Source organism: Rattus rattus, chromosome 4 (assembly GCF_011064425.1).
Source record: "Rattus rattus isolate New Zealand chromosome 4, Rrattus_CSIRO_v1, whole genome shotgun sequence".
NCBI classification, from domain to species: domain Eukaryota; kingdom Metazoa; phylum Chordata; class Mammalia; order Rodentia; family Muridae; genus Rattus; species Rattus rattus.
Genome location: NC_046157.1, coordinates 144,824,930 through 144,852,019, shown reverse-complemented (window position 1 = coordinate 144,852,019; position 27,090 = coordinate 144,824,930). Strand labels below are relative to the sequence as shown.

The 27,090-nt window shown below is 39.9% G+C and overlaps 1 protein-coding gene across 1 annotated transcript in view; it reads left to right on the top strand.

The window, feature by feature from the left end:
* The window catches only part of Abca12 (ATP binding cassette subfamily A member 12), a 169,840-nt gene that overhangs the window by 117,419 nt on the left and 25,331 nt on the right, over positions 1-27,090 (top strand). Inside the window, exons 24-38 of the mRNA XM_032901300.1 lie at positions 5,589-5,918; positions 7,006-7,075; positions 7,161-7,295; positions 8,219-8,374; positions 9,293-9,479; positions 11,830-12,048; positions 12,482-12,678; positions 13,456-13,616; positions 15,584-15,820; positions 16,812-16,962; positions 19,350-19,602; positions 20,120-20,206; positions 21,258-21,351; positions 23,658-23,785; positions 25,458-25,545. Of these exons, the coding sequence (XP_032757191.1) occupies positions 5,589-5,918; positions 7,006-7,075; positions 7,161-7,295; positions 8,219-8,374; positions 9,293-9,479; positions 11,830-12,048; positions 12,482-12,678; positions 13,456-13,616; positions 15,584-15,820; positions 16,812-16,962; positions 19,350-19,602; positions 20,120-20,206; positions 21,258-21,351; positions 23,658-23,785; positions 25,458-25,545 (2,493 nt within the window). The remainder of the gene's footprint in view (positions 1-5,588; positions 5,919-7,005; positions 7,076-7,160; positions 7,296-8,218; positions 8,375-9,292; positions 9,480-11,829; positions 12,049-12,481; positions 12,679-13,455; positions 13,617-15,583; positions 15,821-16,811; positions 16,963-19,349; positions 19,603-20,119; positions 20,207-21,257; positions 21,352-23,657; positions 23,786-25,457; positions 25,546-27,090) is intronic.

Sequence of the window (27,090 nt, the reverse complement as noted above, 5' to 3'; positions counted from 1 at the left end):
TCAAAAAAGCAACACAAAAGGCATTTAATGAGTCCTTCTGAGAAGACAAAATCAGAATAATATTGAATAAAATAAAATATAGTTATGAACCTCACAATAATTTTTCCAGAGTAAGTTACCTATAAGATATAGGCTCTAATGAAGTTTAAATACTACCGACACTATTGAGGAAGAATGATGGCTGGAAGGGCAACCAAGCGAGCCCCTAGTAGGTATAGACACAGATGTGGATGCAGGCATGAGGTTAATTTTGCTTTTAAAGAATAAATTCCCTTTCCAGTATACCTTGCGTCTCATTTATCTTTCAGTTACAATTTGCTAAGTGTCTCATACATTGATTTAAGCCTCGCTGTCTTCTGGTCTGAATGCCATGATTTTCTAATAACCATCTAAAAGCCTGATTCACACCCCAAACTTTAATTGGGTTGCATGGTCTTTTCTATCTTCTATGTCTCAGGTTCCTAAGCCTCAAAAGTGGGTCTTTAAAGATTAAAGGATGACTTTGAAGTAGAAAACTGAGGTAGACACTGAGCTGTTTTCTACTTCAAAACAGATACCTACCTGAAATATGATACTCGTGATACAAACAACAAACGTGCTTGTGCATGTGTGTCAGTGTATACTCGTGTACACATCTGCATATGTCACGCTCACCACATTGTTTTATGGGAGGACACAATGCTGTTTGAATGCATCCGTTGTATGTCCCTGGAAATGTCGAAGCATAATGCAGTCCTCTCTCAGCAGAAGAGATGAAAGGCGTATTTTTAACAGTGAACTATTTCTCTGTGCTAGTTCTGCGCCTTCACTTAGGAGGCATCCGCTTTCAAGTTCTAACCACATGACAACAGGGTCAAAGTTACCTTGGGGATGGGGGAGGGGTGGATTCAGAGATCTTGGAATTCCAGGCTTTGGGAAGTCCTCACTTGAGCCTAGTCCCTAAACTCAGTCTTTCTCTTTTGTCTAGACATCAGTCGGTGTAGTATTTACAGAATGGATATATCTCAGAACAGAGGGGATGCTCTATGTTACTTCTCTGTTACTTCTTACTTATCAGTGCTAAGTTACTGACCCCCCGCCCCCCCAAAAAAGCCTGTGACATCAGGATATAGTTAATATGGTGTCATAACTTAGTCAGCAGTAATTTTTCTTTTGGGGGCTATATGCCAATTAATGTCACATCTTTAAAACAACCGTGTCCTAGACTGAAAGGAATATAGCATAGTTGGTACATGGTGCAACACAGATGGAATGCCCCTACTGTCCCCAGGTTGGCTTCTCCACTGCCCTCAGGTCACGGCTACCTCCTTCTTCTCAAAGATGAGGAGGCTCTGTGCCCAGGCAGCGAGAGGTGAGCTGCTGAAGACCGTCGTAGTCATCATGGTCCTCAGTAGGACTGTCTTGACTTTCACACAACCCTTTTCAAAGCCGTAGCTGCTTTCCTTCAGTGGTGCAGAATTTTAAGATGTTTCGAGAGTGGTGATGGCCAATCTCTTTGGTTACCAGAAACTTGAAATTACTTGTTAATGCCATCATTTTATATTCAGTTAAAGTATGAAAGTGCCCATGGACTACTTCTTTTCCACTCAAATTAAAACACGAAGGTTAAAAAAAAAACCCACAGCATTGTACTTCTTGCCTTCTATAATTACTTTTAAAAATGGGGCAAGAAAACCTATTTAGCTGTATCTCAATGAAGTTACTAATATTTGACCCTGTCATGATGTGCCTCTGAGAAATCTCCTTAACTTTGAAAATAGCACAAATATTAATAACCAATAAATCTATTTTTGAAACTGAGTCTTAAAATGCTTTTTAAAATACCCTTTGTGAGTTTTGTTCTACATTCTGTGCTTTTAACAATTAAAATACTACAGCTATAAAATATTAATTTTATAACAGAAAAATTTTTAGTTTTGAGACAGGGTTTTATTGTATATCCCTGACTGTCCCGGAACTCACTGTGTAGACCAGACTGAGAACTGCCTGCCTCTGCCTCACAAGTTCTGGGCTTAAAGGCATGTGCCACACCTGGCTAAAAAAAAAAATTTTTATTTTTAAATAGTGTGTGTGTGTGAGAGAGAGTGTGTGTGAGTGAGTGTGTGAGCGTGTGTGCATGTGTGTGTGTGCGTGTGTGTGTGTGCGTGTGTGATAGTGTGTGTGAGTGTGTCTGCGTGTGTGAGTGTGTGAGAGAGTGTGTGTGTATGTGTGTGAGAGCGTGTGTGAGTGTGAGAGAGTGTGTGTGTATATGTGTGAGAGCATGTGTGTGTGTGTGTGTGTGTGTGTGTGTGTGTGTGTTCAGAGCTAATTGGATCAGGTTGCTCCAAGAATCCATTGTTGGGACTTTATGTACAACTAGAGAGAGAATTTTGGAGTTTTCCTTCAGTTCAGACAGGCAGCCCAAGTTATCTATGAGTTAATACCAAGTTATCTATGAGTTAGAACAGAGTCTTCAGTACCACAGGGCTGCTTCACATCAAACACCTTTTCTATGCTTTCATAACATGCCCCATTCCTTCCTGCAGGAATATGGAACATTCCCGATAATAATCACATTCTTTTTAATCTTACAAAAAATTTTAAAAATCTATTGTCAAAATTAATTTCAAAATTTTAAATGAAAGATGTCATTATTCCTCATGACTTAGTGCTTGGCCTGTGGTGACAAGCAAATCGTGAATATTTGTGACTTCCCTTCTCATATCAGCATTAGTCTCTAAGCAGAAGTCTCTCAGGAGTGTAGCAACATGTTCTCACAAATTCTTCTGGAATCTCTTTCTGAGTGACTGCTGTAAACTGGGCCAGCTTTGACCGCTGTGTGCCGGGCTTTTCCGGTTATCGGATATTGATGAATTGCACTGGCAGGTTAGGGAGGCTAGGGACAAGTGACTCTTTGATTGCAAAGCCGGCACCTGACATCTGCCACACTGAGGGAGAACCAATGGCATCAAGGAAGAGCAGCCGTCCACTCTCTGCAGGCCATCTTCCACCCATGTCTTTGGTCTTCTTTGCTATCAGGAAGTTGGCAGCAATTCCGGATGATTTATGAATGACTTGTGTGCTCTCAGAGCCCTTTCTTGTTATGAATACAGCTGGTCCTTGTGGCGTGAAATCCTCGAGTTCTGCATCGAACTTTCATGCTAGAGTCCGCTGTGATTACTTCAGGGAGAACCCAGCTCAGCCCATTTCTGTGGAAAGTGAAATGACCAGTCTTGAAGTTTTATCAGCTCTTAGCAACCAGAATCACATCTTGGGTTTAAACGGCTCCTAATTATTGTGATGGGCACCTTCATTGTTAGTTGTGAGGCTTGCCATATTATCTTTTAATTAGTTTACAGATAGAGAATATTCTAGAAACATAAAGACTTTCAACTGGGCCTGCTGGGCACCAGGACAGAAAAGCATATTTAATATAAAATGTACCCTTCATTTCATGGCGTCAATGTAGCTTACATATGTGATATTCACTTTAGAAAGGTAGCAACATGTTTCTTACTCATATTCAGATTGCAGGTGGAGGGAGGTTTTTTTTCTCTTGTCATTGTTGTCGTTGTTTTATGAGCCAATAAGATTAAATAGTTTAGTTATGTGTGTTCCAATTAGTTATGTTCAAGCCTCCATAAGTAATTAAATCTCAAAATGCAAATAACACCCAGGCAGATAAAAAGAGCCTGCGTTTCAGAATCACACTGGGATTGATAAGTATCTCTGAACTGGAGATATCAAAACCGACACAAATAATTTTCTTAAACTGGGTGAGAAATGTGGTGAGAATTTCTGGAGTAAAATCAGTGAGCTTTGCTTCCTGTTAGAAAAATCAAAATGTAAGTTTGTTTTCAAGGAAAACAAATCTTGCAATTACGGGGAACTTTCCGCGGTAAATCTTTACTTAGTGCAACTTCTTCGAGTTGACTTCCTCTTCCTTTGGAAACATTTAACTTCCTCTTCCTCTTCCTTTGGAAACATAGATGGGCTCTTCTTTGCAGAGAGGATGGAGCCAAGGAGGAGGCATAGAAGAAGGTGAGGGGAGAGGACAAAGTTAAGAGAGGAAGTCCCTGGCTTTTTCTCAGTGTTGATTAGCTTAAGGCCCACTGCTTAGACTGTTGGCAGGCACTGTCTCCATGGTAACAAGAGCAAGCAGAGTTCTCAAATGTGATAAGTTGTAAGAAACCCAGAAGGTAATGTCTGCTACATAGAATAAAATACCCAGTGCATTATTATATTGTTGTTGTTGTCTTTCTGTACAGTATTAAGAGAGAGATTAAAAATTATTTATTCTATAAAAACATTGGACGATAAAGCTGTTAGCGGAACATGTATTTTATTATTTCAAAATGGGACATTAGATATATAAGCTTAATATTAACCATAAATTGTTATAACTGGAAGCTAGGTTTCCCCAGTGCTCTTCTTGTACCAAATTTAAGATTACTGAGGTTGAAGGGGAGTGGGGGTCATGGACAAGACTCCTTTGCATTTGTGTAAAAGCAGATCTTTTTCAGGTAGAAGGTCTCCAGTGGAATATCTTGGCCCTAGGGATATTACTGACTCAGAAAAGAATATTAGCTGAGAAATTGACCTATCGCATACCTCAGTTCGTGGGTGTATGAACGCCTTTTTGTAAAAAAAAAAAAAAAAAGCCAAGACTGACACAGTCTGTTAGGGATGAGGAGGTTATCAGAAAAGGCAAAAGATCATCCTTCAAACTGCCACATTTTGAGTAACAAGGATCTAAATCGTCTGTGTTTCTCTCATGAAACAGAGAAACAGAAGCAATAGTTATATTGTTCATTAAGGCTTATTAAAAATATATAGACTTTTATTATTCCAATCCCTATTTGAAGTTAAACTATGTGCGGCTTTTAAACCAGACTGAAATATTTATACCTAAGCAAATGCCGAGTTCATGCTGTAAAATAATAGAGGAGACACCATAAATTTGATATCCTCATCTAAATCAATTTAATCTAGGGTCTAATCTAGGGAAGTCAGCTAGATACCCGTTTCAAAGCTAACACTGTACTGTACATACAGAGGTATGTGTGTGCATATATGGTGTGTGTGTGTGTGTGTGCGCGCACAAGCGCACGCTCAAGGGTGTGTATTGCTAGGAATTGAACTCAGGACCTCTGCAACTAAGCAAGTGCTCACTACTGATTTATTTTCTGGGAGAGAGACAGAGAAACAGAGAACGACACCAAGCAGGCACACATTGGTGAGGTCAGAAGACAGCTTTCAAGAGTTGGTCCTTCTTATCGTTCTAAGATGCTGGTGTGGAATCCGGCTCACCAGGCCTTCAGTCAAGAGCCTCTGTCTACTGAGCTACCTCACTTGTCTTAGAAGTGTGTGTTTTTATTAGTGAGAAGGGTCGTTTCTGATAAAATTGTTGTCTATGTTGGGATGCCACTTTGGGCACATAAAATCCAAGAGGAGCTGATACAAAAAGTCTTAGCAATCCAAGAGAATTCTCATAAATTATTCAAATGTATAGTCCCATGTAAGACTCTTGGACACTTTGTCACGATACAGAAGTAATCATTACTTGGGTATCAGATGAAGAAGCATCTAACTCTTCCTTCTTCTTCTAGTACATGAAGATGATGGGCGTGAACTCCTGCAGCCATTTCTTTGCCTGGCTTATAGAGAGTATCGGATTCTTACTGGTCACCATTGCGATCCTCATTGTAATCCTCAAGTTCGGCAATATTCTTCCCAAGACAAATGGCTTCATTCTGTTCCTGTACTTTTCGGACTACAGCTTCTCAGTGATTGCCATGAGCTATCTCATCAGTGTCTTCTTCAACAACACCAACATTGCAGCTCTGATTGGAAGCCTCATCTACGTCATCGCCTTTTTCCCATTTATTGTTCTGGTTACGGTTGAGGATGAGTTGAGCTATGTTATTAAAGTATTCATGGTAAGCCAACTGTTGGAGTGCACCCTTGTGGGATATAAATACCTCCCTCCTTTAGTTCATGAGTACACTCAAGTTGAAAGATCACTTATATAATTAAAATATAATGCAATAGCAAAATAAACTTAACTCTTCTAACAACTTTTCTAATTGCCATCTACTCTGAAAGGAAACACCCCCTCCCTAACCCCACAGCTTCTAGAACCATTAGTGATGCTGTTAGGCTCTGGTTCTCAAACAGTTAAAATATTACCTGCCACATTTTAGAGATCACTAAGAGTTCCGACTTCTCTGGTTCGAATCCTTAAACATCTCAGAACCTCTTGTGTTAGAACCATTCTCATGAATAAAAAGCCATCATAGTTTTCATGAGGAACACACAGCCAGCAGGAATAGTGATGAAGGCATTGATAGTCTATGCTCAAATGTGGATTCTTTTCTGCTTTTTCCTAGTCCAGAAGCACTAAATTGAGAACTAAGATGACTGAATTTAAAATTCAAAAAGCAGAACATTTCCTGTCATATTAAGGCTTTTCTGTTCAAAGACATAGAGCTTGATGAATAACCTTAATTCAACCCTGACTGCTCTAGGTTTAAACAAAACTTAAATTTATAATTTGTAGTGATTATCAAATATTCAACCAATAAATATTTTAGTATATTCTCATTCAAAACTCTAGCACCTGAAATAAATTTAGGAACATTTTCTGGCCCTGATATCATTTAATTTGAGTCTTCACACTCTATTACTCTGTAATTTCCTACCTTATAAATTTCTGAACAATATTTAATAAGCTTAAACATATATTTTGGATTGTTAAAAGGCATTCTCCAAGTATTTCCTCATTCTCTCTGTCTCTGTCTCTCTCCCTCTGTCTCTCTGTCTCTCTGTCCTCTCTCTCTCTCTCTCTCTCTCTCTCTCTCTCTCTTTCTCTCTCTCATTGTAGTATTTTTGGCAAGGAACATCGGTATTTTAAAATAGACGTAGAGAGCGAGCATCTACTTTTCCTATGTGTCTAACATGTTAAGTATTTTGAGACCTTCCAAGTGAAATCTGCTGTTCTATCACCACTGTTCATTTTCTTCTTAGAGCCTGTTGTCCCCAACAGCATTCAGCTATGCAAGTCAATATATTGCCCGGTATGAAGAACAAGGCATTGGTACGTTTGATTTCTTTAAAGTGGGGCTTTATCTCTAACTGTGATGGGTGCCAAGGAAGAATAAACACCTGTGTTCAATTTCCAGGTCTTCAATGGGAAAATATGTACAAATCCCCTGTCCAGGATGATACCACCTCATTCGGCTGGCTGTGCTGTCTAATCCTAGCAGACTCTTTCATTTATTTCTTTATTGCTTGGTACGTCAGGAATGTTTTCCCAGGTAGGAACCTGCACAGATGTTTCTCGTCATGGCTGTCAGTCAGCTAATATACATGAGCTAATAGTTGACTGGCCCTCCGAAACCTCTGAAATGGTATAATAAAACCATGAATTGACCAAATTGTTCAGATTAAATTTGTTGCTGTGTCTCTTGTATCACTGTCCTTTTAAAGACAAGGTAAATTCAAAATCATGTGGTAGCGTCAGGTCCAACCAGTCTTTCCAAATAGAAGCTTGATACACCAATAAGGTAAAACCTAAGTCTCTAATTTATGGATAATGAAATGCACTCTATAACATAGACTGGCCTCCCACTCTGGATGTCAAACAGTTATTCTTTCTAACACGTTTAGGTGTTTTCCCTCTAAGTATTCTTGATATGTGTACATTTTCAGTGGATGGATGAATACATTGTGCTTTCATTTGCACAAAATGTTTATTAAAAAATGACTGTCTTGGGGTTGGGGATTTGGCTCAGTGGTAGAGCGCTTGCCTAGGAAGCGCAAGGTCCTGGGTTCGGTCCCCAGCCCCGGAAAAAAAAGAAAAGAAAAAAAAAATGACTGTCTTGAGACAGAAAGCATACCAGTGCTAGTGTGGGACTTGGGGTAGGACCAGGGTATATGGAAAGGAATCCTGTGAAAATGCTGTGGGGATACAGAATTAGTTTAACACTGGACCATGGTGGTGATGCCTGCATTTGTAAATGAACAAAAATAATCCAACTGCACTCTTCAAATGGGCAGATTTTATAACTGTTGTTCACTGACACTGCTTTTAAAAGAGAGGATCCTTTTGGCTTTACTCTGTGAGCGGAACGCACCCTTTGACGTTATGTAGTATTCTACAAAATGAAGTCATTTCCGAACCATCCAGCGTTTCATTGTTTAGGTAGTAATCACTCTTCCTTATGTGTTCTCATTACAGGGACATACGGCATGGCAGCTCCCTGGTATTTTCCTGTCCTTCCTTCTTACTGGAAAGAGCGATTTGGATGCGCCGAGGTGAAGCATGAGAAAAGCAGTGGCCTAATGTTTACTAACATCATGATGCAGAGCACAAACCCTTCTGCCAATAAGACAAGTAGGTCAACAGCTTGTGGCATTACAACAGAAATGACATTAAAATCACCTAACTAGTGGGTTTGGCTACATTTTCCTAAACGCTAAAATTATCAACCCTTTAGTCATGGGTGAGTATGTCTACACATATGTGTTTACATTCTTACAGGGATTGAATTGTGCCTTCTTCTGGGCTCATTAGCTCAGTTGGTAAGCATATGTCGCTAATTAAGCAAACCTGTAGATCCCTTTGTGGTCCAGTTAGACTCACGTAGAGAAAAATGTTCTTCCTTGCCCACAGTCCGCATCCCCTACTCTAGCCGTCTGCTGCCAGTCATAGGAGTGACCAAGAAACAAAACTGGGTCATGCAGCATAACCCACAGCTAACGTGAGACAAAGAGCACAAAACCCACACCGTACTCAGGGCGAGTGCCATCGTCTCTATAAATTAAAGATCCCCCTGCAAGTGGTGGCCCGGTGATGCCTGAAGAAACTGTGGATGGGAAAATTAGCTGGATTCTGTAAGCCACAGGTCCAAGAAAACCGCGTTACTGTAAAAGCACAACTTGGAAACATTTATTTCATAAAGTGATAACATCCTTCCCAATCAGAGAACAACCCTTCTGGGTTATCTTTTGAATATTTAAGATCTGTTGGGGAGGAAAAAAAAAAGAGAGACCATAAACTTATGATACTGCATTCGGGAAATGCTTCTTCTGACGGAGAAGGCTGATATAATAAACCCTAGAGAATGTGGTTTTGTAGTCCTGCTCATTCTGTAAGCAGGTCAGAAGGAAGCTAGAGAGTATAATAAATCAGTTGCCCCTGAACTCTTTAAACTTAAAGATTATATTTATATAATGTTTAGTTTTTAAAGTAAAGTCTAAGCCAGCTCTATTACTTACTTATGAGCTTACAATTCCTCTCCTTCCTCTCTAGGTCCTGACTGTGCGTTTCCCTCCAACATTGAACCTGAACCTAAAGATCTCCAAGTTGGAGTTGCCCTTCACGGGGTCACCAAGAGCTATGGCTCAAAAACAGCTGTTGATAACCTCAACCTGAATTTCTACGAAGGGCACATCACATCATTGCTGGGACCAAACGGAGCTGGCAAAACCACAACAATGTATGTTAGTTTTCAACTAAATGTCAGAGGAGGATATTATTAACGAACAATGGCTTTTTATAAACTAAGGACTTAAACCGAGAAGCAAGCAGCGCTATTACGTCCTATGGATGGTTCAGCTTCTCCGCGAATGAAATGAAATCTAAACCGCAGATTCCAAACCGTGAGCTCTAAGTCCATCTTAGGCCAGCATGGGATAGGTTCATTTGCTGCATTTAGTGCTGTCTTCCCCTACGTGTCTTAAGATGTTTAGTTCAGTATAATTTCCACATAACAAGTAAGTGTGCTTGGCATGTCTTAGATCAGTGCTTCTTCACCTTCCTAATGCTGCAACCTCTCATACAGTTCCTCCCAACCATAAAATTATTTCATTGCTACTTCATAACTGTAATTTTGCTACCATTATGAATTGCGATGTAAATATTTTATATGCAGGATTATCTGGTGTGCAACCCCCAAAGGAGCAGAGACCCACAGGTTGAGAACCACTGCCAAGCATAGAGCCTTCTGCAACCCAGAGTTACCTGTTGAGACAGGAGCTGTTGGTAGGGTTCACTAGTGCCATTCTCTTCAGACTGCATGTGCTCTCTGGCTTATCCCTGGTCTGGGATGTGTACGGCTACATTAATCAGCTTGTCCCTCTTTATTTGTATTTCTACCCAGGCCAGGGATGGGTCTGAGTTTGCACACCCTAGCATGAACACAGCGTACCATCTGCCCTGTCACAGGAAGTGTTAGCCTTGATTTGTGGAGAAACACAGAACCATCAGCATCACACACAGTCAAGGTCAAGAGCAGCGCACAGCTGTTCTTTCTGTCTACTGACCATCCTGATAAAGAGAGGATTAGGATCCCAGGATTCTCAGGTCATTGTATTGTTTGCGTGTTTGCTTTGACGCTGAGCCTCCAGGGCTCCGCCAGCACGCATGTGCCACCCGTGTTAAGATGCTGTTAAACCCAAGCCCTTAAGGACATGTCTCACTTCATCCACATTCTGTGTTTAATCATCTTGAGTAGGCTCAGTAACTACTCAAATGCTGGCACAGTATATTTTTCTAAATAACTGGAGACAAGTGAAGGTCGTGGTAAGAGTAAACACGCAGCCTTTTATTTGTATAACCTGTTAAAAGCCAGGGTTGGCGTTCTAGAAGGGAACACTTATAAAGTGAATTTTCTAATAGGAAATAAGAAGCCAGGGGAGAAAAATGATAGAGAAGGTGTTTGATGAGGCTATAACTTCAGCTGAGAATGCCCTATTTTATTGGTCTAGATATAAACTCTTAAACATGAGGGAAAAACACGTTGTTTGTATTTCAATGGATGTCATGAGGAAATTGCATATTACCTTGATTCATTACTTAGGACTGTGAGAGACTGGTAGGAAATCTGGTCCCTTCTCTAGACCTTTTGTGGATCATGTTCTGAGGGGGAGGAGATGATTTCGAAATAACTGTCCAACTTACTACTCGAAAAGTGTTGAGAGTTTTCTAGGTAGACATATGTTGACCATAATACAGAGAATGGCACTGAGAAGACCAGAGAGGTAGGAGGATCAAGAAGCAGGCGTGCGGTGAGGTGATGGCTGCTGCCCCCTGGTGGTAGGAGATGTTGGTAGAGTTAGGTGACCAAGAGACAAAGAGGCAGATGTGACTTCTGACATACACTTTTGTCTCCAAAGTAAGCTAGACTAGAGGCGCATGTTGCTATGCCTGGCTTAATGTCGTTATTAAATGGATTTGATGCATTAAAGTCACGTTAATTAATTTTTGACCTCCATTTAAAAAATATATATTTTGGAACCTTCCCAACAAAAAGAAGGGAGAAAGGAAGGAAGGAAAGAAGGAAGGAAGAAGGAAGGAAAAGGAAATATAGTTTTGTGCAAGCACTATAGGAGTTTATTAGCGAATGGAAGATACAGCATAGTACCATGGGCATCTTACCATAAAGGCATCATATGAAGATGCAGCATCTTCTGGTAGATTCATAGCACACATCTGGGTGCAAATGGTAGGATTTGGTCCAGAGACATAAATTGGATATTCGCCAGTATATAAACAGGATTTCAAGGAAACATGGTATGTTCAAAAAGAGAGCGTACCTTCAACTAGAAAGCACCCTCAGTTTTAGCATTATCACCACCACCGCTATCATGTAGCGTTCACACAACACCATAAACAACTAAAAGTCGGTTTCATTTTTTTCATTTCCTCTTATTGTCTTTTTCCCCACAGCTTGACTTCACTAAAGAGATGTTCTTCCCACCCCCTTGCTGGCACATGAGTTATGCCTAGTCTTGCTGTCTGGCTTGAGTGATTGGTCCATTCCTAATTTATCATATCCTCCTTTCCAGCTCCATGCTGACCGGGCTGTTTGGTGCCACGGCAGGTACCATTTTTGTCTATGGGAAAGATATCAAGACAGACCTGAATACCGTTCGGAAAAACATGGGGGTCTGCATGCAGCATGACGTCTTGTTCAGTTACCTCACCACCAAAGAGCACCTTCTCTTATATGGCTCCATCAAAGTCCCTCACTGGACCAAAAAGCAGCTCCATGAGGAGGTTAAAAGGTGAGTCAATTCAGAAATAAGAGCATGACTGGTTAAGCTCTCCCAAATGAACACTTTTCTAGTCTTTGCTCATCTGACTTTTTGTTTTATTACTTGTGTGCTGATTAGCACTTGTTATATTATAAACATTCTTGAGATTGGGCATAATTGGATTTTCTTCATCTTCTGCACATATGCGTGTACAATCTCTTTATGAAAAAAGTTTTTTTTTTCTGTTCATTGCTTTTTTTCTATGACGTAATCTGGCACAAAATGTCCAATGTTCTAACCACTTGTCAAATGAATGGTTCTTCTTACTAATTATTTTTATGACAATAATTAGATGATAAACGACAATAAATGACTTCCCATTTTCAGTACTGTACTGCACCTCATTGAAGATGTATTCATTGATTATGAACATAATAGGACTGTTCATTATTTATTCTTGAAGGACTTTAAAAGACACTGGACTGTACAGCCATCGCCATAAGAGAGTTGGGACGTTGTCAGGAGGGATGAAGAGGAAATTATCCATATCCATTGCCCTCATCGGTGGATCAAGGGTCGTGATTCTGGATGAACCATCCACTGGGGTTGATCCATGTTCTCGCCGAAGTATATGGGATGTCATATCCAAGAACAAAACTGGTATGTATAATTTTCATAACTTCTCCATAGGACAGTCATAACTCTACCTGTAGGGCTCCCCAAAATCAAGTTGAAGCTTTTCTGTGTATAACACCCTCTAAATATCTGAGGTGAGATCTTTTTTTCTTAAGATTTCTTGGTGAGATTTCTGGGTCAATTCGTTAATACATAGCCAGGACTACTGTGAGTTAAACTTATCGAGGTTTATTGGGAGACTAGAGGAGTCTGCCTACAGAAGCATGGAATCTAATTAGAGATACCAAATGTACACAAATGAAAATAAACTGAAAACACACGGAATAAGTGCTAACAGGATGTGATTCAGAGAAGTAATCAGACTGGAGTGGATTATTCTCTCTGGAGTGCAGAGAGGAATATTCAAAAAGTCTTTTAAATTACCATTTTTATCATAAAGGAAGGAGGGAGAGCAAGAGCGAGAGCAGGGGGAAAAGGGGGAGAGGGAGAGAGAGCACACTGAAACAACGGAGGTAAAACTCTGACAAATGAGAAAAAGTAGCTGATGCCCACAGAAAATGAAGGGCATTAGCTATGAAGCTTAATAAGCACTTGCTTGCTGCTAAATTACATATAAGACCCCCTCCTATATATTTAATGGCAGCCTTCTGAGTTTTCCTTTGATTGTTACAGAGGTTCACTCACCTCAATTAACGCCACTCTGTCCTCAGAAATCCCAGGATTTACTCTTGCTAATTCTGTTCTATGGGGGCCTTGTATCCTCATTTTTCATTCTGCGTTGTTCTCGACTGTATCTTTAAGCAAGAACAATCATTCTGTCGACACACCATTTGGACGAGGCTGAAGTGCTGAGTGACCGCATTGCCTTCCTGGAACAGGGTGGGCTCCGGTGCTGTGGTTCACCATTTTACCTCAAGGAAGCTTTCGGAGACGGCTACCACCTCACACTCACCAAGAAGAAGGTTTGTATGAGAAAGCGCACTGCATCATGGGGTCATGAGTTAAGCGCTTCTATAAAGTGAAGACAGATTCTCTCCAACTTAACTCATTGCCAAGACTCATCAGTATGCAACCTTATGTGGTTCTCAAATCTCAGCAAGTGGGTTGGTTAAAACCCCAGATTTCTGCTCCCTTCCTAAGGGTGTCTGGTGTAGTAGTTCTGCGTTTGACCTCCAAATTTTCCTAAGCTTCCGGTAATTTCCCATGTGGTGGGCACTGTACAAAATGGTGTCCTTCTATAGTTTACTGATGGACTGCCAGCATTTTGTTTGTTTGTTTGTTTCTGTACCACTTCAGCCTCTGTAGAGAAATTTAGATTCTCTGGCTTAGAGAAAGCAAAGGAAGGGCACATAAGAGGTCATGTCTTCGCTTTGTGATGGCAAGTGTTAAACTGTGTAGTTGAAACTGTGACTCAGATGTGACTCTTCTGAATGACTCTATATCTAAGTTATCTTGGCATGATTCCCAAAATATACACAGTAATTCAGGCTTAGGGCGGGGCTCTTATGTTAGATCTCTCACCTGCTTCCACTCTTACAAGTGCCTTTTCCTATTTCCATGAATAACATTTGTATTAATTTTGGGAAATTTCACACCTCGTAGCTTGATCACATTCACTCCCAGACTACTCCCATACTCCCTCTGTCCATCTCTCCCCTTCCTACCCATACAACTTTAGTTTAGTTTCCCCTTCTCCTCAGCAACCCTAGTCAAGTCCAGTTTGTGTTGCCCAACTACCTTCAAGGGCAGGGACCTGCCATGACTGAGGTCAACCTGATAGTGGTCACCTTGTTAAACAAAACCGACTCTCCCTCTCCCAACAGCAAGTAGAATTTGCTCTTCCCAGACAGTGATGGGATGCTGTGCCCATCCCCCCAACCCCATGTTGCCATTGTGCCTGGCTGGATCTAGAGTAGGTCTTATGGATACTGTCCCTACCACTGTGAGTCCATATGTGCAACTGCCCTTGAAGTCATCCGTTAGTGCTGGCTCTTACGATCTTTCTGCTCCCTCTTCCTTGAAATCCCATGAGCTGTTTTGAGAAGGGTATGCTATGAATATTCTACTTCCGGCTGAACACGCCATAGTTTCTTAATCTCTGCACATTGATCAAGTGACGGTATCTGTGTTAACTATCATCTGCCTCGAGATGCTTCTCAGATGAGACTTGTGGCATGCCCTCCTCTATGGGCATGGCAGTAAGTCATTAGGAGTCATCTAAATAAAGTTTTCTTCCTTAATAAGCTGTCTACTTCTACCCCGTTGGTTAACTGAAAAGGCATGGCTTTTTCTCCTAATCTATACTATATTTTCTTTTAAACCCTAACAAAATTATCCTTGAGCTTCCAAAACAAAATAACCATAATTTATCATTATGTTTAGAAATTCATATATTAAAGGATATTGTGGTGAATGATGTACCCAATCATTATTTTAGGCACCCAGGCTGCATCAACGAACTCATAATATAAACTCCATGTTCCAGCTGCATGAACTTTGGGCTTGATGAAATGTGAAATTTCAGATGTTATGCTCAATATGTAAATTATTTAACACACTATCAATTAGTCGATGATAAATTACATAGAATATTTATTTCTATAAATGTAGACAAAAATAAGCCAGGAGCGAGAAAAGAAGTGTCAGTTAAACCATGGGCTGGAGCTGGGGAGAGAATAGGGAGTGTTGACTGCCTGGGTGTAGAGACCTTGAGGGGCACACGCACCACAGCATGGCATCCTGTGCCATAGCCATAGAGACTCAAAACTGCTGCTGCATTAAAGCATGAGAGAGGAAGGTGGGTGGGGGTGGAAGAATACAGTTGGGAGGGATGTGGCTCGTCAGTCTCTGTGTAGGACATGGGATGGCTGGAGGGATGGCATGTGGTCTGACTCAGGAGCGCTGACACAACTTTTCTTTTTGTCCACAGAGCCCAAACCTAGACACGAATGCCATCTGTGACACAGTGGCTGTGACAGCAATGATCCAGTCACACCTCCCTGAAGCCTACCTCAAGGAGGACATTGGGGGAGAGCTTGTATATGTGCTACCTCCATTCAGCACCAAGGTCTCAGGGGCTTACCTGTCACTCCTGAGAGCACTGGACAAGGGCATGGGTAAACTCAACATCGGCTGCTATGGCATTTCAGATACCACTGTCGAAGAGGTAGAGGGACATCTCCTTACTGCTTATCCCATCTATCTATCTATCTATCTATCTATCTATCTATCTATCTATCTATCTATCTATCTATCTGTCTGTCTGTCTGTCTGTCTGTCTGTCTGTCTGTCTGTCTGTCTGTCTATCTATCTATCTGTCTATCTATCTATCTATCTATCATCCATTGTTATTTATTTATTTATTTATTCATTCATTTATGTATTTATTTAATTTAGAGTGCTGGAAATTGACCCCAGCACTGTGAACATAGGGAAGTGCTGTGCTTCTGGACTTTGTCCATATCACATTCCTGTGTATGTCCATGATTGTGTCTGTGCGGAGCTGCATGTGGATGCAGGAGTTCACATGCACTTTTGTCCACATGCCTGAAGTAGTCATGGGACAACACTGTAGGGTTATTTCTCTAGGGCTTTACTTTGGGAAACAATGTTGCTCATTGGCTTGGACCAAAGTCTAACTGGTTGGCCAGTGAATACCAAGGTTCTGCCTATGCTCACCCTCCCAGTGCTGAAGTTACAAGTGCACACTATGAATCCAACTTTTGTATGTGGGTTCTAGGATTGGACCTCCAGTCCTCACGATACTATACTGAGTGAGCTCTCTCCCTATCCCCACCCCACCTCGCTACTTCATGTATTGGTGCTCATATGACTTTCTCTGCCCTTAGAAAAATATGTGCAGGTGTTTTTCTAATTGAAGGGAAATGTGTTTTTTTAAGTAAGTATATCACAGAATCACTTGCAATTCTCAGTACCACTCTAACAGAAGGTTGATTTCTAAAAAGAAAGTATTTTTTCAACATTTCTCATCCAAAACGTAAGAATGACCATCTTTTATACATAAAGCATATTCTCTTAATGTCAGTTGGAAACAGTTGTCCTAATAAGTGTGATAATAACTCAGAATCAAGACCAAGGTCTGGTCCAAGAGATGCCTATCTTTTATGTTAATGAAGTGATCTGGCCTCTCTTTCTAGGTCTTTCTGAACTTGACGAAAGATTCACAAAAATGTGGCAATATGAGTCTGGAGCACTTGACACAGAGGAAGGTTGGGAACCCCAGTGCCAATGGCACCTCAACTCCGGATGACTTGTCTGTGAGCAGCAGCAACTTCACTGACAGAGACGGTACAGACCTAATGCACAGAGTTTGCTTAATTTTCGTAGACGACATAATTGGGGAAAATAGGTGCAGATTTTTACTCCTTTTGTGAAATTCAACTTTAAAGTTTCTCTTTAAATTAACACTCCCAATACACACAAGCATCCTTCAACACACAGAATATTCATTACAGAAGATCAAATTCTCACTTTCAAAAGGGAGATGGCTGTGAAAGCGAGGTAAACCTGGGGAATACCTTTGACAGGTGATGGGGAGGGAGGCTCTCTCTGTTCATCAGAAATGCTTCTCTGGAAGTAACTTTCTGTGATTTCAGAGGTGTGCTTCACAAGTTACAATTCTTCCTGCAATCAGGGCTGGGCAGGGGCGGACACAGTTATCTGGTCAAGAGTACGCTAATAACACTAGGTGTATATATGTGGGAGCAAAAGCATAAAACAATAAGTTGTGTTGTTTTTAAATTATCCCTCACTGGGAAAGGTGAGGTGAGCCCTTAGCTTCCCCAACTATGATTCACTCGAGGGGCAAAAATTGCTTTGTTCGGGGTAGTGTCTATGATTTGATTAAGTTAGATCTGAAGACACTGTATTAAAATGCTTCACCTTCAACTCTTCACACAGGATATGTCTGAAAAAATCACATTTTTGGTATAACATTAGGGCTTAAGTTCTTTTAAAAACAGCTTCTATGGTCACCTGGTCTCCTTCTGACAGTTAATTTATACTCTGGAAACATAATTTACTTAAGGAAACATGTAGTAAAATGATATATGAATTATGGAGCAGTCATTTCAAACGTTTGCTTAAACAGAACTTTAGGAACATCTCTAGGAACAGAACTTTTAATTAAACATTTGCCTGTCTCGAAAACTCAGCAAAGATCATCTCTGATGTTTGTGTAATTCTCATTGTGTAGAGTCTCATCTGTCCTCTGTCGTATTTCTTGTTTATCAACTGTTGGGGGATAAAACTCTGGAATCTGAGGAATTGGGGGCTTTGATTGGAAAGTGGTCATCTGCTTCTATGTATTTGCCTCTGCCTTTTCCCCATGATTTGAAATTATTCTTCATTTAGAATATTCCCCTCATTGACATTATCTTTGAGGCAGCCCATTTGCTCCATTTTGATACACCTGTAAGTCATCCGCATGTAATTTCTCAAGGAACAGAAAAGCATACTAATTAACTCAAAATATTCAGCTCCTTGTACAATTCCCCATTGCAGAGATATGAGTTTGCATTTAAACATGTTCTCTCTGTTTAATTGGAATTCATTTTAAATTAAGCAGCTCTGTATTTTTTTCCCTTATCAGCTAAATGGAGATCATGATTTTTGAGCTGCATGATTTATGATGGAGAATTTTAAACGCACACAGAGTTGACAGATACCATTGTCCTATAACATGTAAAAATGTCTTGTGCTGAGTCTCTGATGAGAATGCTGTATTTGAAGCTACTTTGGGGGGAAGCTGCTGAAATGGTTAGCCTTTAGAACTCCACTGAGCGGCAATGGCCACCGTGTCTTCCATGGGCCTCAAAGCAATGGAAACTTTCTTAAGCCTTGGAGAGCATTTCAGAGTGGGGGTGCATAGTAGACAAGTTTTCAATGGTTTCTTTATAGAAACTGAATGTGGAGTCTTTTTTTTTTTATTTCTTGTACTTTTTTTTTTTTATTAACTTGAATATTTTTTATATACATTTTGAGTGTTATTCCCTTTCCCGGTTTCCGGGCAAACATCCCCCTCCCCCCTCCCCTTCCTGATGGGTGTTCCCCTCCCCCCTCCCCCCATTGCTGCCAGGCCATAATCATTTCTAATTTCTAAAAACAGTGTATGAATATGTGGTTGAATCAGAATTATATCTTGGAGAAGCTTTCCTTTTCCTACGTGTCCCGTGAGTTCAGTGTATTTCATATCAGAAATTGAAATATCAAAACTCATAGCCTGTGCTAAGAACCAGTTCTTACACTAGGCCAATATTTTATTTATATTATTTGAATTCAATCTTGATGAGACTATTTCCTATTTAATCAAAATTAGTAATTATATATTGGATCTGCATTGAGACATCGGAGTAGGGAACAGGGCTCATTTACAAAATTCAGAATCTTTAATTTGTCCCAGCAAACTTACTATACATATGTATTGTAACTGATGGTAGTGAATCACAATTTTCGTAACACTCTTAAGTTCAGCTATATACGAGGCCCGTATTGGGGGTCCCCTACTTAGGGCAATATTAGAAATGGATTGCAGAGGCTTCAGTCTGAATAGAGAATACAGAAGCTTCTCCCATCCATGCAACATGATATCATTCACCTGCAGTTCATGAAGTCGTATTATGACTTGATTTACAGAGGTTTCCTGGAACTGCATTAAATCTCTTGTCCTTACTCAGACAAAGTCCTGACGAGAAGCGAGAGGCTGGATGGCTTTGGACTGTTGCTGAAGAAGATAATGGCTATTCTCATCAAGAGGTTCCACCACACTCGCAGGAACTGGAAAGGTCTCATCGCTCAGGTCGTTCTTCCCATCGTCTTTGTAGCCACCGCCATGGGCCTGGGCACACTGAGAGACTCCAGCAACAGCTATCCCGAGCTCTTGATCTCTCCGTCCATTTACGGCAACTCCGAACAGACAGCCTTCTACGCGTGAGTTACTTTCTGACAAGATCGTTTCCACAATGATTTCAGGGTCTGTGGAGAAAAACAAATAATTTGGGAGCTGCACCACTTAATTCTGCTAAAGAAATGGGCTGCTTCTGTGCCTACCAAGTAACTTAAGAGGATTTATATACATCTACAAATAAAGTCAAGGGGATGTTTACTCTTAATGAACAGACTTAAACCACATGTGATGGCGACATGCATGTCATAGCAGAACATTGGGGCAGCAAAGCCTGTATCTTTCATAGGTTTTTGGACACCTATAAGGTGGGTGTTTACACCTATAAGGTGGGTGTTTATACCTATAGGGTGGGTACCTCAGGACCACTGTTCATATCCAGCATATGTGTAGGCGTGGAGAAAGGGAGGAGACTGGTAGAGGCAGAGAAGTAGGACCAGAGGGAAGAAATGGAAAAGCAGTCTTGGAGATAGCATAACTCATATCTTAGGGTTGTTAGTGAACATGTGTTTACTGATGAGTCCCTGTCACTTGATGTTGCAGGAATTTTGATCCAAGCACTAATGCCCTGGTCTCGGCTCTATGGAATTTCCCTGGTATTGACAACGTGTGTTTGAATACTAGTGACTCGTAAGTTCTTCTCCTTTCTTCTTGCCAGAATTCTAGTTTGCATGAGCGTGTGTAGGAATACATAAGGTATATGTGTGTGATTTTCCTGGAAAGAGATAATATCGTGATAGAAAGTTGGTATCTTTCGTTTTATTTCCTCGGCAGTACTATACCATAATAATAAACATTAGATTCCTTACATTTGCTCACCTCTTGTATTGTTATATTTTACAATCACAATATTAGGTCATATTGCTAATCCCATTTTATTGTTTTTAAAGATTTGCTTATTTCTACTTTATGTGTATGTATGAGTGCCTGCTTGTATGTGCACCACATGCACACCTTGTGTCTACAGAGGCCAAAGAGAGTATTGGATCCCTTGGAACTGGAGTTACAAGTGGTTATGAGCCACCAATGTGGATGCTGGGGACCAAATTCAGGTCATCTGCAAGAGCAGCAAGTTCTCTTAACCACCGAGCCATCTCCAGCCTCATTAATCTCTTTACTGACTAATGTATATGTCTACGGAAGTCTAGATCGTATGATGAGACCGAAGAATTCTGATTCTTCTCTGATATATGTAAAAAATACATATACACATATACGTATGCATATATATATATATCATAGCTTATTTAAAGTTCCTAGATAGTACATAGCATGTATTAACCTGGTCCTAGTGTATTATCTGCTGAGATGCTGAGAAGAATGAAAATGAACAAAGAAAGCACCCAGCCTCATCTTGCCACAGTGAGAAAATTCACTGAGCTTTGACTCAACTTTTCTTAGTCAACTGATGCTGCCCTGCAATTCCCACCCCCACGAAATGCCAATCAAAAGCACTAGTGCATCGCACAGTCGGCTTACGCAATCTCATACCTGGGCCTACACACCTAAATTTAACACTAACTACTTATTTATACGCTCTCTCACAAGCATGCACACGCATGTATACACACACCTCACTTCTACACACACCTCACTTCAGTATACACACACCTCACTTCAGTATACACACACCGCACTTCAGTATACACACACCTCACTTCAGCATCCTTTCTCTTTACAGGCAGTGTTTAAAAAAAGACGATCTGGGAAAGTGGAACACAAGTGGAGAAGCTATCGACAACTTTGGTGTTTGCTCCTGTTCAGACAATGTCCAGGTAAAAGAGAATTCCATTTCAGTAGAAGAAAAAAAAAAGAGGAGAGAATAAATAGCAAAACTTGAAAGATCTATCCAGGTTACCAAAGAGTCAGTATAATTTCATTTTATGGAACCTAGTAGCTCAAAAGATATGGGCCTGGGCGCTCAAAAAATATTGACTTTGAACTCCAGGTCACTGTTTTAAATCTGAACCAGGACACATTTCCAGAGGTAGAAGATGGTCTTTGTGGAACCAATTCTGTTCTAGCTGGAAAGCTCAGTTTCACAGTGTCACAAAAAGTGACCGTCACTGTCGTATTTGAAAATGTAGTGAACACGCTGCCAGGCAGTTAACTGGGAAGCCGGTCGCCTGTAAGTCTAGAAAGGAATTCCATGCATCCCCAAGCAACACCTGAAAAAGTTTAGCATCAACATTAATTTCCTGAAAATATTAAAATTTATCCCATAATTACTTTATCTTTATTTCATGCATACAGATTTTCTTTTTCTAAGCTATCAACTCCCTAAACTCTTTGTATAGCGAAGCTAACTAGGCAGGTTCAAGACTTCCATTTGAGTCGATACACATGTATCACATACATTTCATGTATCAAAGCAAGCATCCTAGAGGAGATGCTTTCAAAGTTTTTAAATAAATTTTTTATTGAAGAAAAGACACTATTGGTTTCTAAGGAGCACCAAACCTCTTCTCTCATGCAGGAAGAGTCTAGCAAGGCTTTCTTCAGGTGTCATAGTGTTGTACTCTGGTCACAGTACAATATTTTACAATAAAAACCCTTCCAGTGAGCACAGTCCATTTTGGAGTTCCTGTGCAAGGTAGTTATTAACTATAAGAACTAGGGTCCAAAAAAATAAGAGAGATCTTTTTCAATTTTTAAATGTTAGTCTAACCTACCATTTAGAGTTTTTACTCTTTCGTCTAAATTAACAACAATAACAACAACAACCTTCATGATTTTGTGTGCTAGTTACATAAATAAATGGCTAAAACAAAAAGCTATGGTCTTTTGGGGGTGGTAGCAATTTGCAGGGAGTGTGAGAAGGCTTTGAACTGATGGGCTTCTGTCGCCTTCCTACTTACTAATTACATGGGTGTGTCCAGTTTGTCAAAATTCATCAAGCAGTGCCTTTATAATACATGTGGGTTTTTATACGTATAATGCAATGCAATTTAAAAAAAAAAACCTTCAGAGCTATACTGGTTACTTGGAGACAACTTCTGACTAATCGGGAAGCCAAGGCCATTCAGAAATGTGATCTTTAGGGTAGATGCGGCTGTGCGGTCAGTGAAATTCACTCTCGGCATTTCAGAGAAGTCTGCAACTTGATACAGCCCATGTGTGCCCTGAGCCCCTGGCTCTGGGGCTGGCTGTGAGTGAGCTCTGGAAGGAAGAGGTGCATCTCTCCAGACTAGATATCATAGCAATGAGTTTCAGGACCCAAAGGAGAGCTAAAGGTTTTTACTCTGGCTGAGTGTAAAAAATAAGTGTGTGAACTTGAACCTCCGGAGTTGGGCGGAGTGCACACATCTGAAATCTTTGTCCTCGGGAGGTGCGAGCAAGAGAATTGGAAGCTCAGTGGAATCCTCAGCCACGTAGTAAGCTTGAGGCCAGCCTGAACTAGAGCCCCTGCCTTAAAATCCCAAATAATAAATAAGCAACTAGAAACATAAGCTGTCTGTGGAGATGTTCCTAGCCATTCAGGCAGACACGAAGACTCTCATTCCTGTATGTGTTACTTTTCTGTAAGCCTAAAATTAGTTCTTAAATAATAAATATACAAACACACGTAAGTAACACGTTAAAATCTATATGTACACCAATAATTACTAAACAATCACACAACTCCTAGGTTAGGCAGTGAGAACCAATGTGTTCAATCCACTGCTGTGGTTTTGATGAGTTTTCTCTCATAACATTGTTTTTAATTGGAGGCAGATCCCTTTTTGATTCCCTGTGAATTCTTAAAGTATTTGAAATGTTTCTGTTTCCTAAATTTCTAAATATTCCCCCCAAAAGAGCTTACCTCGTCAGAACAATGAAAGATGGTGTATTTGTGAACCTGTGCTCTGTTTAGCTCGGGTGAGTCCTAAGCGCATGTAGTTGCTCGACCTAAGTGACAATTGTTCTAATTTCTTGGCAAATAGGCAAGTTGTCTTCTTTCCCAGAGTTCTTGTGAATCAAAAGGCAGTTTGATCACACCTCAGCCCGTACAGTGATGGATAAATCGGGAGACACTGACCTTGTCTATTTAACTTCCACAGGACAGGCAAGAAGAACTTAATTTGATAATTTTATTTTCCAGGAATGCCCTAAATTTAATTATTCCCCTCCTCATAGAAGAACTTACTCTTCCCAAGTTATTTATAACCTCACTGGAAAACACATGGAAAATTATTTGATATCAACTGCAAATCATTTTGTACAGAAAAGGTAAAACTTCTGTTTGTAACATTTCTTAATTGATTTCCAAAACAGCACAAGTAAGGGTTGCCAATTATTTATCTAGGGAAATTGATCATTGCTTTGATTTGACTGATTGATGATTGATCTGATCATTGATATAGCAGCACAGATGTTTTAGTGCTGTGCTTTCTGTACATAGTTTTATGTATAGAAATTTAATGATTCTAAATTAAGATTCATTTGAGCAAACTAAAAATCACTAGCGTTTTAAGGTCTTTAAATGTATTGTTGAATTTGTACTTTTTTTTTTTTCAGAGCAATAGACAAAATTTTTGACTGGATTGAATTTACTTAGAGTTTGAAAGCATGACTTTTTTTTTTTTTTTTATGACAGTTGGTCTGAGTTACAATGCAGATTGTGTCTGTGAGTGGACAAAATGTCCTGTGTGTGGCAAGGCCATGTGAAGCCGTTTGTCAAATGTCCCCCAGGACATTTGCTAGGACATAAAGCCTATGAACTTATGGTCATAACTCTTCTCTCCCTTCCACCTCTCCTTCATTTCTCAGTGTATAAAATTCTTCACATTCACTGTGCGCTATTATTGTTACAGATAAGCTAAAAGAAGAAAAAACATGTTTTCTACTCATATGTAGTCACTGTTAATATTTTGGTATTTTTCTCTCTTGAAATTTCTAATTACAGATATACAAAAATTTCCATAAACATGGGTTTACATAGAAACAAACGTTTTCTATATTCAAGGATATCAGGTTTTTCATATAGTCAAATAATTTATGGTAAAGTAAATTTATTATAAGAGAAAGGAATTTCTTATGAAAAACTAGTCTAAACTATCCACATTTAAAAAGAGCAATGGTATCATTTACATATTAATTATATCTCTACACCATCTCATCCATGATGAGGTTATTGTAGTATAAATTGCACTGTCCTGTTATTTAAGTTGGATCTAATTTGGCGAATATCTAAGTTAGTCTATTCTGGGAATTATTACTTGAATTTTAAAGTCAATTTTTTAAGAAGACCATAAATTGACATGTCAAACTCACATTCAGGGATCTTAGAGGGAAATAAAAAAAAAAAAAAAGGAGGACCGATCAAAAAATCTATAAATCTAGGGAAAAATCATTTTCAAGGAAAATTAAGTAATTTGAAAAAAAAAAGATAATAAATTAGATCACTCTGGTATCAATTACCTGAAAAAAGATTTAAGCATTATAATGTTGAGTTTTGAGATAGAAAGAGGAAAAGCTTAGATTATAGCATTCCTTTTCAGAATGCTCACTGCATATATGTAACTGTTTAATGTAGTGTGACTGTAAAATTGTTACCTAGGCGGGAATGTAAGTTGTAGATCAGGCCAACTCAGAGCTCACAGCCGCTCTCCTCCCTCAGTTTCCTGAGTGTTCAGATCACAGGTGAGAGCCACCATCCCAGACAATGGATTTGTTCACGAGACTCTTGCCTTAGGAAAGATATACACTTGAGTTAAAATATGATAAAAAAGGATCAATAGAAAAATATCACATATTTATCTAGTTCTGAATGTATTTGTTGTATTTATTTCGTTTTGTATTCTGGGTAGAAAAGAAAAAAAAGTTCCTACTTAAATATTTTTGATCAACTTAGGGAGATTTTACCCAGTAAAACAAATAAAAATTTTGTTGCTCTATGTAGATATGGAGGTTGGAGTTTTGGGATGAAATTGACTAACGACCTTCGTTTTGATGTGACAGCTGTCCCCGTCAATAGAACTCTTGCTAAGGTAAATTTGGGACTTTCTTCTGGGAGGTCATATAAATGGGGATATGGGATTTGTATATGTAAACACTTTCATGTGAGAAACAGGAAACATATTAAACATCGTAAAACATGTAAAGTCAATTCTGCATGATACAGATATGTACTCTAAGGAGGCATGTATACACGAGAGCAAGAACGTAGAAACTGTTCCCAATGGTGCTTTTCCCAGTAATCAAAAATGTAGCTCTAAACACCCATCTGAAGTAGAATAAGAACTTATGGTCATATTCATTCACTCACTCACTCCATCCATCCATCCATCCATCCATCCATCCATCCATCCATCCATCCATCCATCCATCCACTCTTTCATTCATAGAACTTTCAGCCGTGGAAATAATCTGTATATCACAAGTATTCATTCATTCATCTGCCCACTCATTCACACATTCACTCACTCATTCGCTCATTCATTCATTCATTCATTCATTCATTCATAGAACTTTCAGCAGTGGAAATAATCTCCTCCCGTGCACCACTGATAAGCAAAGCGAGATGTAGGCAGTAGCACTGGACCGTGTCCACTCCTCTGTAAACATAAAGAGTAGGGGAAACTCAATCACAGAGTCAAGGAAAGGGGCGGCGCTATGAACTGGATCAGTACGGGGCTCGCCGTCAAGTGACTGTTTTTGTGTGCGGTGGATTAATGCGCGCGATCCTGACGATTGCTTTTGTCTCGAAACGCCTTTATTTTCCCTGCATTTCCTTCATGTTTATATCGCAGCCTCTTAGAGAATGGGAATGTGTGCTAATGCCTTGCTTCTCACCAAAACTGGAGTAGCAACAAATCTAACAGGGATAAATAAGCCCACTGTTTATTTCTTCCAAAGAGCGGCAAGCCAGCCACCGAGTCAGACACAGATGACTGCCCAGATGATAAACAGCGGTTATAAGGAGTTTAGTTGTTTGCTTATTTTCCGTCACAGACAATTTCCATATCCTGTGAACATTTCTCTCTGGGTAGTGAGAGACACAGAATCGAGGTGAAAGCAGAGAGATTAATATCATTTAGTCCAGGATTGTTCTATGCCAAGCAGCAGTTTCACCTTTTAGGAAAAAAAAAATTAATTCCATTCCCACAACGTCCCTACTCCATAGACACTGTGGAACCCAGATGGTCACAGAGCTGTGTGGGAAATAACAATCCTGGAGATTTTGGTGTCCCCTTCCCCACACAGAGTAAATTTCCTTTCAAACTCAAGGGACTTTCTAATATGAAATTATCCCTCTCTAAACCAGAGTCCAATTTTTAAATTAACACCATGTAAAAAGCATGCTAGTATCTTAAACGCCTTGCTTTTGATGTAGAGGGTAAAGGAACTCACATCCTGAGGGCTATATATAACTAGGAACAGCAAGTGTGGGGAGGGGGGAGGTAAAACCAGCAATTTTGTTGGTAAGGACCCAAGGCTTGCATATTGTTAAAATTACTTTCTCTACTCTGCTGCTATCCATTTTTTTCCTCTTTTTTTTTTAAATTGGGTATTTCTTATTTACATTTCAAATG